Source organism: Triticum urartu, chromosome 2 (genome assembly GCF_003073215.2).
Source record: "Triticum urartu cultivar G1812 chromosome 2, Tu2.1, whole genome shotgun sequence".
Classification (NCBI taxonomy): Eukaryota; Viridiplantae; Streptophyta; class Magnoliopsida; order Poales; family Poaceae; genus Triticum; species Triticum urartu.
In genome coordinates, this window is record NC_053023.1 from 750,501,490 (window position 1) to 750,516,267 (window position 14,778).

General features: G+C 47.0%; 1 protein-coding gene across 1 annotated transcript; it reads left to right on the forward strand.

Moving 5' to 3' along the window:
* The first annotated feature begins 813 nt into the window (after positions 1-813).
* Positions 814-4,239, forward strand: LOC125540490 (putative disease resistance protein RGA4). Its single transcript, XM_048704104.1, has 3 exons — positions 814-1,011; positions 1,148-1,245; positions 1,645-4,239. The coding sequence occupies exon 3, from the start codon at positions 1,669-1,671 to the stop codon at positions 4,087-4,089; it is 2,421 nt and encodes an 806-aa protein (XP_048560061.1). The 5' UTR covers positions 814-1,011; positions 1,148-1,245; positions 1,645-1,668; the 3' UTR covers positions 4,090-4,239.
* Positions 4,240-14,778: the final 10,539 nt, after the last annotated feature.

Consider the following 14,778-nt stretch of genomic DNA (forward strand, 5'->3'; position numbering starts at 1 on the left):
TCCTTGTTATAATACAATAAATGCAGCCTTTCTGCGTGTTCTAGGAAAATGGAGAGAAGGCAAAGCACTTCCGAAAGACCCCCTCGCCACGTATGAAATGCACAACCTCCCACGGGAAAATAGGTAGGAAGCTTCGTAAAGGCGCTGAAGGAATCGGAGATGCCTGGCCTGGCATAGACGCACTCAGTAAAGGTGCCGCTGGTTTCCTACAACTTGAAACAGCCGTATGTGCTTCATAGAAAGAAAGGCAGGCTGGCTTAATCCTGCTTCCTACTCTGAGTCCTGCTTTTTGAAGACAGTGGGATTTCACAAGTATAAGGATAACAACTTATACCAGACTAGTCTTCTGTGTTTGTTTCAAACTGTTTGGTTGCCTATTTCAATTGCTGTTGCAGTAGCTCCCTCTCTTCTTTCACCAGCAGAGCACCACTCTTGCTGCACTTCTCTCAATATGTTGGGGTATCAAAAAGTTGGGGTTAAATAGGACTAAGGGAAACAGCTGTTTTACAGGGTGAACGCTTACTTTTTCATTTGTCTGTCTTGCCGTCCTGCTGGGAGTATATGGTTTTTTGCCTTCACACAGTATACGCGTCATCGAGGATGTCGGTATTTGGCTCGCTTCGTCTATTCGTTAATGCTAGAGACACTCAGGAAAAAACATATGATTTAAGAGCAGGCGGCATCATCAATTTTGTATGCAACAAGGAGAAGGTAGCATCATGAGTTTAGCATAACAACAAGCAGCAGGTAGCATCATGAAGTTAAGATATGTTGGTATCATAGCTTTACACCTCGGTACAACGGCAAGCGGACAAAGCTGTGAGCTCACCCGGGACCAAGGTTGCTTCTTCCTGGAAGCTTCCCAGAAGCTGTGATGCTTGACTCATGTAGCTTGTTAGGCTCCCCTCCCTCACTCTCATCCAAGATAGTTAGCTTCATTTCTCTCCTCCTGCTCCTCCTCCTGCACTTTTGACAGTGAGCGTTCCTCCACGCCAAGCAGCACCGATCCAGGTGAGCAGCCCCCTCTTGAACCTTTTGCTTTCTTCTACTGGGTTCCACATACCATTTTTTGTTTTTGTTCCTGTGTGTTGTTAAAAGTAGAATCCATTGAGCTATTTTAGCTTACAACAAGCCTTCTTTTTTGAAGAGAAATATCCGGGGAAATTCAAGAAAGGTGAGGAAGACAGAACTAGAGCAGAGAGGAAGCGGAACAGGACACTATGTTATGAAGATGTGAAGTAGGTGGTGAGTATGATTTGGTCATTTCATGTACAGCTTCCAGAGTCGCGTAAATTCATAAAATTAGGGGCATCCCTTTCATGTTTCAGCTCCATCATATTGCACGTGTTCCATTTGTTCCTGCCCAGGCTATTTCTCTCAGATCCATATGTGAATAAATCTCACTTGATATCCTAGTGTATATGACTTCTAGTCAAAGTAAAGTATCTTTGTTAATAATTGTAAAAGACAAGTTTATTTCACTTCATGTAACTAATTTCATAGGAATTTTTGGTGGAAACGTATCTGCAGTAAACAATTACCTACGATAGTCGGTTTGTTGTATACAAATAGCCTGCTTGTTAAATACTTTGACTGTAAAATTTACTTACGCAGTGCTAATTGCGTATCACTGTTTGGTCGCAGGACGACACCATAACTCCAGCCACCATGAGCTTATCTTCTGCCATTGGGGCTATCAGTACCTTCAATGAGTGTGTCACTTTCTGGCAGTGGGCCAGATCTGCCATTTCATCACTGCACTCTCAATGGAGTGGCTCACAGGAGCAAGAACTCCAGGGCCGTGTATTGCAGTTGGAGAGTGGCCTACAAGTTCTGAGGGATACTCTTCCTGCAATGCACGACCTCATTAACAAAGCAGAATGGAGGAGCCACGATGATGCTGTGGCAAAACTCCTTCCCAGTCTCAAGGATGCAGTGTTTGATGCCGAGGACCTTATTGATGAGTTCAGATGGTATGAGAAGAAGGTGCAAGCGGAGGGCAATGCAAGCCAGTCTCCTTTCATTGACTTCTTTGACACCGTCATCCAAGGAAGCTTCAACAAACTGAGTGTTGTCCAATCAAGGTTGAATCATCTTTCGGTTCAGCTGGAGAAAATGGAGCTTCGTGGAGTCGCACAACGCTTTGACACATTAGTCAGGCCGGAGACCACCTCTTTGCTGATTGAAACAAAAATATTTGGTCGTGACAAGGAGCTGAAGCAAGTATTGGAATTTCTCAATGTGCCTATAAATTTAAAACGCAAGAGAGCAACTAGTTCAGTCAATGCATCAACAAGCACATCAGCAAGCAACCATGTTAATAGTGAATCAGGTCCTCCTGTTTTGGTGATAGGTGGAATTGGTGGGGTTGGAAAGACTACTTTGGCCCAACTTATCTGCAGCCATCAACCAGTGAGGTCACACTTTAAGAAGATAATTTGGATTTGTGCCTCGGATGACTTTGATGTGAAGAGGCTAACTAAAAAGGTCATACAGTCCTGTACTGGAAAGGAGGCTAAAACTGATAATTTGGATTCTCTTCAGCATGCTCTTTCTAACCATGTGAGTAATAAAAGGTTATTGATAGTCCTTGATGACGTGTGGGATGATGCCTTGAAGGAAAATGGGCAGTGTTGGAAGAGGTTTTGTGCACCTTTTAGAAGTGTCCAAGAGGGAAGTGCGATGCTGGTCACCACAAGATGTTCAAATGTTAGTGAAGGGGTGCGCACAATGGAGCCCGTTATATTAGAAGGCCTACAGGACACCATCTTTTGGAATTTCTTCAAATCATGCGCGTTTGGATCTGAGGGTTCTAACAATGATCCCGAGTTAGAGTGCATTGGTAGAAGTATACTTCCTAAATTGAAGGGCTCTCCTTTGGCCGCCAAAACTCTGGGATGCATATTAAGCATGGACCTTCAAGCATCACACTGGAATTTTATACTTGAGAGTGAACTGTGGGAGTTGAAACAGAAGGAGACTGACATTTTGCCTGCCCTTCGGTTGAGCTACATGTATTTACCATACTATTTGAAGCGATGTTTTGCATTTTGTGCTGTGTACCCCAAAGATTACAAATTTCAGAAGGAGCATTTGGCTGAACTTTGGGCCGTAGAAGGCTTTGTGGAGCCTGAAAGTGGTGTTCCCATTCAAAGCATTGGATGTCAGTATTTTGAAGAACTCGTGGCACGGTCTTTCTTTCAAAAGGTTAGTGGTGGATACGTGATCCATGACTTGTTGCATGACATGGCACAAAAAGTTTCAGAGCACGACTGCTTCATCTTAAGAAATAAGAGTGATTTTGATAAAGTTCCCCCAAATGTTCGTCATCTGCTCATACACCCCGTGGGTGACATTGACCATTCCAACTTGCTGAGCCTATGCAAGTACAAGAAGCTGCGTACCCTACTTTGCGATGAGGTTTTTAATGAAAAGAAAAATCCTATAATGGGTAGCTGGTGTACTGAACTTCTCCATATGCGTGTGATGTCTTGTCTCTACACAAAAAAGTTACCAGATAATATTGGCAACTGGAAGCATCTTCGGTACCTTCAAATATCCGGACCTTTCTCTTTGAAGATTCCTTCAACTTTTTGTTGGCTATATAATCTGCAGATTTTATATGCCAGGGAAAGCAAGCTACAAATCTTGGCCCGTGACTTTGGTAAGTTGATCGGTTTACAGAAATTCGAAACGCAAAAATTAACTCTGAATTCAGAAAATCAACTGGGACCAGGAATAAGGTTATTAAAGAACCTAAAATTTCGTGGAGCCTTGGAGATAGCTAATGTTGGCATCCTAAGTAATCATCATGCAGCAGAAGCAGAACTAAAGAACATGATATATCTTGAGGAGTTGAAACTGAATATCCAAAACAGAGAAGTGGTTGAAGTTCTACAACCTCCTATCAGCCTCAAGTCTTTGTTCCTCCAGAATTATGGCGGTTCCTCACTCCCAAGCTGGTTTCAGCCACAAAACTTGCCAAGTTTAGAATCACTTCAAATTGAAAGTTGCGGTGGACCCGAGAGCATGAGCTTAAATGAGATACCCGCATTCCTGTCCCTCGTAGACATGACAATTAAATGGTGACAAGCCTTGAGCATTTTCTTCTTCCAGATTATGTACCAGCCATCAGGAGAATAAGTATTGCCGATTGCAAGATGTTAGTGTCAGTACCAACTGAAAAGTTTGGGGATTTTCATTCCCTTGAACAACTACACGTATGGCGCTGTCCAAACATCCGCCTCCAAAGATTGGTTTCGCGATGCCTTAAGAATATCAGTCTATGGGATTCTGGTTTCTTTTGCAATATTGACTGCTGCTCCCTCACAGACTTTAGTTTAGACTATGATTTTTTCACATCCATCCAACTGCAAACGTGTAGTCTTCCAGCTCTACAGAGATTGGATATTAGGTGTGAATCTCTTGCATCTAATAGTTCCATTTTTGCGGGAACCGGCAGCAGAAGAGCATTCCCGTCCATTAGTGCCATAACAATTTCTGGCTGTAATAAGTTGTCAATCCTTGATGACCTCCTAGCACAAGAGTATCTACCTGCTATTGAGAAAATTAAAATCAGACATTGTTCGGATTTAAAGTCCCTGCCAGCTGAAAGGTTTGCGAATTTTCCTTATCTAAAACATCTGGTGATTGATGGGTGCCCAAGTCTCCACCGTGAAAGGGATTTGGTGCTGCCGCCATCTCTCCAAAGTCTCAGCTTAGAGAAATGTGGAGATATCTCTTCATATGTTCCCAGCTGCCTACAGAACCTCACATCCCTCGTCTCACTTCAAATTGATATGTGCTATGGTATAAAATCCATTCCAGGCAACATTTGGCGCACTAATCTTGTATCACTCAAGAAATTGGTGATTAAGGATTGTGAAGACCTAGTTTAAATTGGTGGAGCAGAGGCAGTTGCAAATATAAAGGAGTTGCAGATACGCAAGTGTCAGAACTTAGCGAAAGAGGAGCGTATCAATAGATGATCCCGCCAAAGGTATCTGTGCTAACATGTGTTTTCTGTCCAGCTTTTACTTATCTAATGTTTGGAATACCCTATAAACTGGAAATAACCGAAGTTTTAAATAGCCGGCTATAGCCCCGCTATAGCTCCGCTATAGCTGTTTGAGTATGTTGCCGCTAAATGATTTCATGTACAATTTGCCGCTATAGCCTAGCTATAGCCCGCTATAGCCCAGCTATAGCTGTTTTTAAGGGTCGCCGCTATTTGCCATAGCCCGCTATTTAAAACATTGGAAATAACCCATGCGTTATGTAGTAAAAATCCAACTTGTATCGTTATTACTAAAGTACTCTGAACTTACTTGTTGATCACATCTGCCTGTATTGTTAGTTCTGATGCTTAATTAGTCCAAGCTGAATCCTGATGGTTTGAGTAATTCAAATACATGTGACATTTTGAAAACAGTTGCGAACCTGTAAATGTACTAGTGGTGCCGTGTTGTGCGCGTTAAGTAGAAACTTTCCCTTTTTATTTGTCAAATTTGCTTTGCTTTATTTGGGAGCCAAATTTGCTTTTCTGACCATGTTTTCCTCTTCAAGTACAAGGAGGATTAGGTGACAGGCGATTGAGCTGGAACCAATAGTTGGAAGACCTGAGGACAATGGGACGTCGTGTATTTCCCTGCAGCACAAACTCTCCTAGCTACGGTTCTATTCCATCTGCAGTCCATATTTGCGGTCCTCCTTTTTTTTACGGTTCCATTCCATTAATCTGTAATCCATATTTGTGCTGATAACTATCAGTTCCCAGTTTGCACAATCGTAGCAAAAGTTGTTGTAACTTCTGAAACAATAGTCTTTTATGTGGGGGTCAACAGTACTATTAGGGAGAAGGATTTGAATATGGTAGGGTTTTTGACCCGGAGGCCCACCATATCCAAGTCTGTTTACACTCCCACGTTGTGCACCTACCAGACGTTGTATTTTTATATGCATTTTGTGTGTTTTGGGGCATATTAACTCTGGAATATATTTACCTGCCATGGCATTTTTTCGATAAAGGGCGACTTTATTATCTCAAAATGTAGCATCAAGCGGATACAAAGCATTATGAGTAACACCCGGCCTCTGCATAACTAAGATGCACGCAGCCAAATCCAGAAGTATGACAAAAATTCATGAAATAAAAATCGACAAATGGCAACAGTAGAGTCCTTTAGACCGACACTATGCCTACGTCGAAGAGGGTGGTGGATCGATCCGTAGGTTATGCTGCCACACATGTTGGGAAAAAACCTCCGTAGCCACCTGCTCCAATCGCATACACACCGCCATGAACAGCGATTGGTACTCCGGCCGTTGTAGCATAGACCACGTACATAGTGAGTGCGTACACCGAAAAATAACCTGTAGAGGAGAAGTATTTTTGTCATTAAAAACCAAATCATTTCTACATAGCCAAAGCGACCAAATTAAGGCATACGCTCCCACCCTTATTAGCGTTTTGAACTTATTTGTAATACCGTCCAACCAATGACCAAAAATATTGGCAACACTTGTGGGCGGATACAAATTTGACGCTATTTGGATGACTGACCACGTAGAACGTGCAAACTTGCATTGGAAAAAGAGGTGTTTGATTGTCTCGTCATGAGTACAAAAAGAACACTTCTTACTCCCTCGCCAGTTGTGTCGTGCGAGGTTTTCTTTGGTTAACACAACTCCCCTACGGAGATACCACATGAAGATTTTTACTTTTAGTAGAATTTTAGACTTCCAAATTTTCTTATTATTACTCGTTGGTACCTCAGAATGCGTGAGTGCATGGTACATAGAGTCTACTGTGGAAGACCCCGATGTAGTAAGGTTCCAGCAGAACACATCCTGACCTTGTGTCAGGTTAATCGAATCCAGCTGGGATAAAAGATTATGCCATGACACAAGTCGGGGCCAATCAAATCCCGCCTGAACGAAATATTCGGCGGGGAAGAACCGAGCACGTGCGCAATAGTATTATTCTTATCGCGAGCGATGTTATATAAGGCTGGATGTTGTTCTCTGAAACTGGCATTGCCTAGCCAGATGTCTTCCCAGAAATGAATCTCTGACCCATACTTTATCGCGAAAGACCCAAAGCGAAAGAGATGTTTCTTTGCCGCCATTAAGCCAGCCCAAAAGTGCGAGTCGCCAGGTTTTCAATATGCCTGGGATACCGCCTTTTGGCCTAGATACTTGTTGCGCAACATGGTTTGCCAAACACCATCCTCAGTAAGAAGTTTAAATAACCATTTACTGAGAAGGACCTCATTCTTGACCTGCAGGTCATGAATTCCAAGGCCACCTTGGTCTTTAGACCTACAAACCACACTCCATTTGGCCAGTCTGTATTTTTTCTTTTCACCGTCTCCTTGCCAAAAGAACCTGTATCTAAAGTAGTCCAGTCTTGGCAGGACCCCTTTTGGGAGTTGGAAGAAAGAAAGCATATAGAGAACCATATTTGTGAGGACGGAGTTAATCAAAACCAGCCAACCACCAACTGAGAGTAGTTTTCCTTTCCAACTGCTCAACCGTTTCTCTAGATGCTCCTCCACATGCTTCCACTCCGCAATGGTGAGACGCCGCTAATGAACCGGTATTACTAGATATTTAATCAGGAATTGACCAAGTGCGCAACCAAACAGGTCAGCATAATCGGCCGCCGTCTCAACGGCTTCTCCAAAGCAGAACAATTCGCTTTTATGAAAGTCAATTTTGAGGCCCGGCATTTGTTCAAACGCTGAAAGCAATAGCTTCAGATTTCAAGCTTTGTCTAGGTCATGTTCCATAAAAAGAATCGTGTCATCAGCATATTGCAAAATAGAGAGGCCACCATCCACAAGGTGTGGCACTACTCCCGCAATCTGTCCATCCTGCTTGGCGTGCTCAATCAGAATAGCCAGCATGTCAGGAACAATGTTAAATAACATTGGGGACATGGGGTCACCCTGTCGTAGTCCTTTTTTTGTCTGAAAGTAATGACCTACATCATCATTGACTTTGATGGCCACACTATCTCCAGTTACAAAATTTTGGATCCATTTGCACCATTTATCGGAGAAACCTTTCATCCTTAGGGCCTGTTGGAGAAAAGACCACTTGACCTTGTCATAGGCTTTTTCAAAGTCAATTTTGAATACCACTCCACTCATGTTTTTTTGGTGCATCTCGTGGACGGTCTCATGAAGGATAACTACACCATTAAGTATATTCCTTCCTTGCATGAAGGCCGTTTGAGATGGCCGGACAACATGGTCAGCTATCGAGTTTAACCTATTCGTAGCTACTTTGGTGAAAATCTTGAAGCTGACATTAAGGAGGCATATGGGTCTGAACTGTTGGATCCGTTCGGCCTCCTTAATTTTCGGTAAAAAAACAATCCACCAAAATTTAGCCTAAATAGGTCAAGTTGGTCGGCATGAAGACACTTAAACAACTCCAGAAGGTCAGCCTTGATGATATCCCAGAAATTCTGATAAAATTCTGCAGGAAAACCATCAGGGCCTGGAGCTTTGTTGTGTTCCATTTGGAACACCGCCGCTCTCACCTCCTCTTCCGAGAAAGGTGCCGTGAGGATATTGTTCTCTTCCACCGTGACTTGTGAAATATCATCTATTCGGGCCTCATCAAGGGTGACATTCCCTTCATCTGGCACCCCGAAAAGAGATTTGTAGTAGCTGGTGATATACTTTTTGAGCTCCTCCTGACCTTCGATCCGCCCCTCATCCTGTTGGAGACTATGAATACATTTCTTCCTATGTCGACCATTGGCGACCAATTGGAAGTATTTTGTATTACTATCTCCCATTAGGATGAAGTTAGCTTTGGACTTATGGTAGTATTTGATCTCCTCTTCACGCAATAGACGGGCAACCTTCTCATTAGATTGATTTTTCAATTCAATCTCTTTTTGAGATAAGGTACGTGTCTCTGCAATTTTATCGAGGTCATCAATGATGGTACAGAGGCGCTGCTTTTCTTTTTTTGTACAATCTGATGGTGTGTTTAGCCCATCCAGAGAGGTGTTGCCTCATAGCCCTTATTTTATAATTCCATCTCTGAATCGGTGTACGACCAACGGCGGGCCTCTCCCAAACACTCTTTATTATGTCTACAAAACCATCCCGATGCAACCATGCCAATTCAAATTTGAAAGGGCGACGAGCAGAATGACTCGTAGAATTAGAATCAAGAATGATTCGTGCATGATCCGACAATGCCTCGATTCGCTCTAGGGCCCGCACGGTTACCATAGGAAATTTAAGCTCCCATTCGGTATCCATGAGTACCCTATCGAGCTTCTCATACGTCGGCACAAAACGGTAATTAGCCCAAGTGAACTGCCGCCCCGACATACCTCCCGAAGATCCAAACTGTCAATCACAACATTGAAAAGGAAAGGCCAATGAGTGTCGAAGCGGTCATTATTTTTTTCTTCCTGGTACCTAAGGATATTAAAATCCCCTCCAATAGGCATTGCATACGGGTTATCCTTAGCCAGGTTCACTAGTTCACGGAGGAAAGCTGATTTATACTCATCTTGGGCAGCCCCATAGACTGCGACCAGGCTCCATGTAAAATTATCAGCCCTGTTTCGTAGGTGAAATTTGATATGAAAATCACCGGTCGAAAAAGCCAACAAGTCCATGGTCGTGGTCTGTATCCCAAGAAGGATTCCTCCAGACCTTCCACGAGCTGGTAGACTATGCCATGTGTAGTCGAAACCACCTGATAGGTGATCGAGGACGTGTGGGCGAAAGTCACATTTACCAGCCTCGGAAATTGCCACAAAATCCAATTCGTGTTCTCACACACAATCACCGATGTGTTTATGTTTAGCCAAGTCTGAGAGACCTCTGCTATTCCAAAACATGCATCTCATGAGAAAACTCGAATTTGTGTGGAACTTTTCGCCTTCTTGGGCGGTTTTTGTTTCTTTTTAGAGGAGTGCGATTTAGATTTCCGCGAAGACATTGTGAAGTCACAAAACATTGACCCAGGTCTTGCATCATCTAAACCCACCTCGGTAACCTCACCAACCAAATGGGAGATTAGCGAACCATCATATTTGGCATCCGCTTCATCATCGTCCTCGGTTTCGGGGTTTGGTAGGGCGTTATTACACTTCAGAGAAACCTTTAAACGGTCAATCTCCATGTGTTTAAGTGCCCCAACCGACAGATTAATTTCATTATTGTTCTTTCCCATAGATACACCAACATTCTTTAAGCTACTAGTAATACGAGTATCTAAAAAAGAAAGAAAAGATTGAGCGGACAAGTTACCTGGCGTGGGTTCCAAATTCCTCAAGGCCTGGCGACGCATGCCTTCGCAAGGGAGTGCTATCAGTCGTAGAGGAACCATCAGCAGCAAGGGAGTGAGGGTTACTACGTCGAAGGGGCGCGGTCATGCCACCAGACATAGTACCCACCGGCGTCGATTGAGTAGCGGTTGGCGTAGACTTTAACGATGGCGGAGATGTTTGTACAGTCCTAGCGGTCGGTGAGGATGAACGAGGTGCTGAGCCCAATGAAACCACGGCGACAGCCGCACGAGCCGGTGATGTGGCTGGTGGCGTCCTCAAGGATTCCGTCCTGCCAACCGGAGTAGGATGAGCCGAGGGCGCAGCTGGAGGCGCAACGGGACCCATGACCGGCTCTATTCGCGCTGAAGCCATGGCAGAAGCATGCGCAGCGTCGGGGCAGCAACATCTAGCTGCTTGAGCACCAGGCTCGTGTGGGTGACTCGGCCACTCTCGGCGAGTGGTGCATGGCGCATGCAGCCAAGAGCCATATGCCGGCCCTGATCCACAGCCGCTGCCTGTATGGCACATGCAGCCCTGAACCGCGCCTGGTCCACTTCATTCACGTGAGCAGCAGCAGCTATGGGCAGTCCCGTTGGTGCCACAATCACGTCCGGCCGGCCGGCCGAACAGCCCGGTTCCACTGCATGTACTGATCTCTGTAAGGACTTTGTAGAAGCCGCTGAACTAGTTTGAGCATCCGACGTCGTATTCTCACCAACAACTTGGACATTTTTAGACCTTTTGCTAGCATCTCTGTCAGGCATATCCTCATCCTGGTTACCGCCGTCCTCATGGCCATCATCATGATTTTCCCAAATTCGTGGGATAAAGTCAAGATCCGGGACGTAGTCCTCCTCCTCCAGAACAAACCGAAGCAGATATCCATTAAGTTTAACATAGACATCTGAGGAGACCGAAGCATCAACAGATCCATCCTCTTTGGAGAAAATATTCAAAGAATGTACAGCCACCTGAATTCGCACAATACCATGCCAGCGCAAAGAAACCAAATCAACATCTTGTGTGGCTCCTATAACTGATCCAACCGCCCACAAACTGAGGAAATGGAGGAGAGGTGGTAGAACGCCGGTGACGTGAACCCATACCGGCTGCAAAGGAAGAACGGACATGACCTCCTCAGCTATCAATTCACTGAATGCAACCTTCACGTCGTGTGATTTAACATTGTACTCAAAAGCTGCCACACGTTTCAAAATCTCGAGGGACGGGAAACAAACTAGGAAAGCATTGTCTCCATGCGGCACGGCTTCCCACTTCCATGATGTCTGGACTGCGGCGATCTTAGCAACCTCTACCTCCACCTCAGCAGCGCACAAAGAACCACTAGAGATCGTGACAAGAGCAGTCGGCAGTGTTGGTGGTGCGAGATGTTCCTTGAAAAGCGAGTCAGGAAGCTGCACGAACATAGCGTTTACAAGACCACATCCATCGAGCGACGCCATGGGCCTTGGTTGCTTTAGCACAGGACAACGGTGCATAGGATGTTTGTAATTGTTGCAAATATGACAATAGTGTATCACCGTGCAATCCTCGGAGAAATGATCAGCTGAACGACATTTGAAGCACCACATGCCGGTTTTCTTTCTTTTAGGGCCCTGTCCAGCAGTGTCCGTCGAGGCCGCAACTACCGGTGCAATTTTGGTAGCCTCAGGAGTCAGCATTGCAGGGGCGGTGCTGATAACCGGTGGTGGCGGCATCACGGCGTCCCCCTTGCGCTTGTGTTTGTTGCGGCGAGCAGGAGCTGCGGACGCTGGTTGACTGGTAGCCCCGAAGATGGCAGGCGCCGGTTGCGGTGCTGCAGCCCGTGGGACAGATGGTGCGATGTACGCCGGTGGTATGCCAAAGCGCAGTGGACCGGCGGCAGCCCCAAAACCGGCTGAGATCATCGGGTTCGTCGTTGCTGTCCAGGCCGGCGTGGGTCCCTTGGTACCATCGTTGTTTCGGCCAGCCATTATCGGCGGCGAGGGTTGTCGCAGGACGGCGGCGTAGGAACCTTGGCCGACGTTCCCAGACGCGATTCCTTGGTGGGAAATCCCACGTCCTCCCAGAATTCCTGGACAATTGCGCCTTTGATTTCTTCCGGCGAGCAACCGTCGACCAGGGATCCCCTGACCCATCTTGATCTTCGCAGGAGAGTACGGCATTGACCGATTGAACCGGCACCGATGTCTCCTCAAACTGACCAGCTTCGTCTTCGTCAATTTGCTCGTCAGCTAGGATCTTGAATCTTGATCCGGAGCTCGGAGACCCCACTGCACGGGAGAGATCACCCGGAGCCAAGGTAAGCCGCCGTCGCTCTGGTAAGACACGACCACCGACGCGTACGACACAATCCAGTAACACCATCTCAGTCCCGCTCTGAATCCTCTCCCCTGTCCGTAGATGTCGACCTTCCTCGATCTTGCCGTCGCCATTCCGCAGAAAGCAGAAATCAGGCCGATCTAGGAAGAGCGAACCGGGCCGCCAGTCCGTCCTGCCGTCGAGGAAGGCCGAGGAGAAAGTCGCCGCCCAGCGCAGCGGCGGCGGCGGATCGGGCGACCTCACCATCTTCGCTGGTCCTTAAAAATCGGGCACTAGTTTGTAGTTTATTATGTCATAATATCATATACTCCCTCCGTTCCAAAATAGATGACTCAAATTTGTATTAACTTTAAATATAAAGTTAATACAAATTTGAGTCATCTATTTTGGAACGGAGGGAGTACCTGCCATGGCATGCATGAGCACAACATCTGCATCTGCCTGTTTGTGATTTATCCTTTTATTATGTAGTTTTTGTTGTTAGCTCTGCTTGTGCTCTCTTTCTTTGTTGGTTTCCCCTATCTCTCTGTTTCTCCCAATATATACCAAATAATGGCGCGTACCTGAGAAAAAAATTGAAATGATCTTAGCTCATATGAAGGAATAGACAGGCAGATGGTCTTATTTTTCAAAAGCAAATAGAAATGTATTACGTAGCTAGTTTGCTGTAGGATGTTGCTGGGCAGATTTCTAGGCTTCCTCTGAAGGGTTAATTAGTACTGTATTTCGGACTAAGTGACCCTTGTCAGCACTTGTAGATATATGTAGGCTGTACATTTGAGAATAAATGTGGATTAGCTTGGACAAGGAGCCTCCTCTGATGGGTTCAGACTAGCTGGTCTCTTGTGGTAGTTTCAGATTACTACAACCAAGTTGAATGGGCCTTGTGGGAAGGAGGGACACACGATTTGAAGTTTCTGAAACAGACAAGCACTAGTAGCCTAACGTTTGATGTGGGAATGGAGCATCTGCTGTTGGTCGCCGCCGTCTAGGCAGCCACGTTGCGGTGTGCCTCTGCCTTTCGGCGGAGTGGTGGGGTTGATGGCGACACGGTGGGTAAAACAAGCCTCGCACGCCACGAGTCGAGCCCATTTTGAACCGAGCATACCCAAAACAGGGCCCAACCTCTAATAGCATCTCCAGCCGTTTGGCCGCCAAAAAAGAGCCGCCTGGGGCCGAACCGGCGCTTCCTTGGCGTGACTGCATTCCCAGTCGACGCCCCCGGGTCGCCGCCAAAATCGCACGAATTCGACGGTATTTCATACAAATTTGTACAAACTCGGCGATCTGGCACAAACTCAGAGATATTTCATTGAATTTTGTACAAAAACTGATAACCATGCAAACTACACCTATCCCTGCTACGCCGCGGCCACCGCCCGCCATCTACATGCCAAGAAGGCTGTAGAAACGGGTGTAGTCGCCGCCGTCGTCGTCGTGCGCCGCGCCAGAGCCACCGCCGTCCCTACTGCACCGCTGGCCAGGGTCGCCGACACGCGGTGGGGGGTTGGACGGCCCGGCCTCGTCCTCCTTGTCGCTCTCGAGGACGATGACGCCACCCTCCTCGCGTCCGCGGCGCCGGGCCTGGAGCTCCGCGTATGCCCGGCGCTGGCGGAGCACCTACTCGCGGACGTAGTCCTCCCTCGCCCACTTGAGGGCGGCCTCGTCGTCGGGGGCCACCATGTCCGTGTGCTCCGGCTTCACGGGGAGCAGCCCCGGCTCGGGTTTCGGCACGACGAGGCGGAGGGAGCGCGGGGAGGGGCGGGCACCCTCGTTGATGACGAGGGCGCCGCTGCGGGTGCAGCGTCGAAGCGGCTTCTCTTCCGGCTCTGGCTTGACGGGGCGGAGCGCCAGCGAGCCGGAGGAGAGAGAGTCAGAGCCCGACGACGAGGACGTCCCCGGCTCCATTCGCCGCGGCGTCCAGGAGCTGCCACCGCGGCGAGAGATGGACGGCCGTGGCAGTTACTCGAGGCGCGGTGTGTTGCCGGTCTCGATGTGGTCGAGGACGGCCTCGAGGGTGCGGCCGGGCACGCCCCACCACTCGCGCTGCCCGTCGGCGTTGAGGCGTCCGTGAGGTATGATGCCGTTGGCGGAGGCGATCTTGTCTTCGCGGCGGCGCTCGAAGTACATCATCCACATCGTGTGGCTGT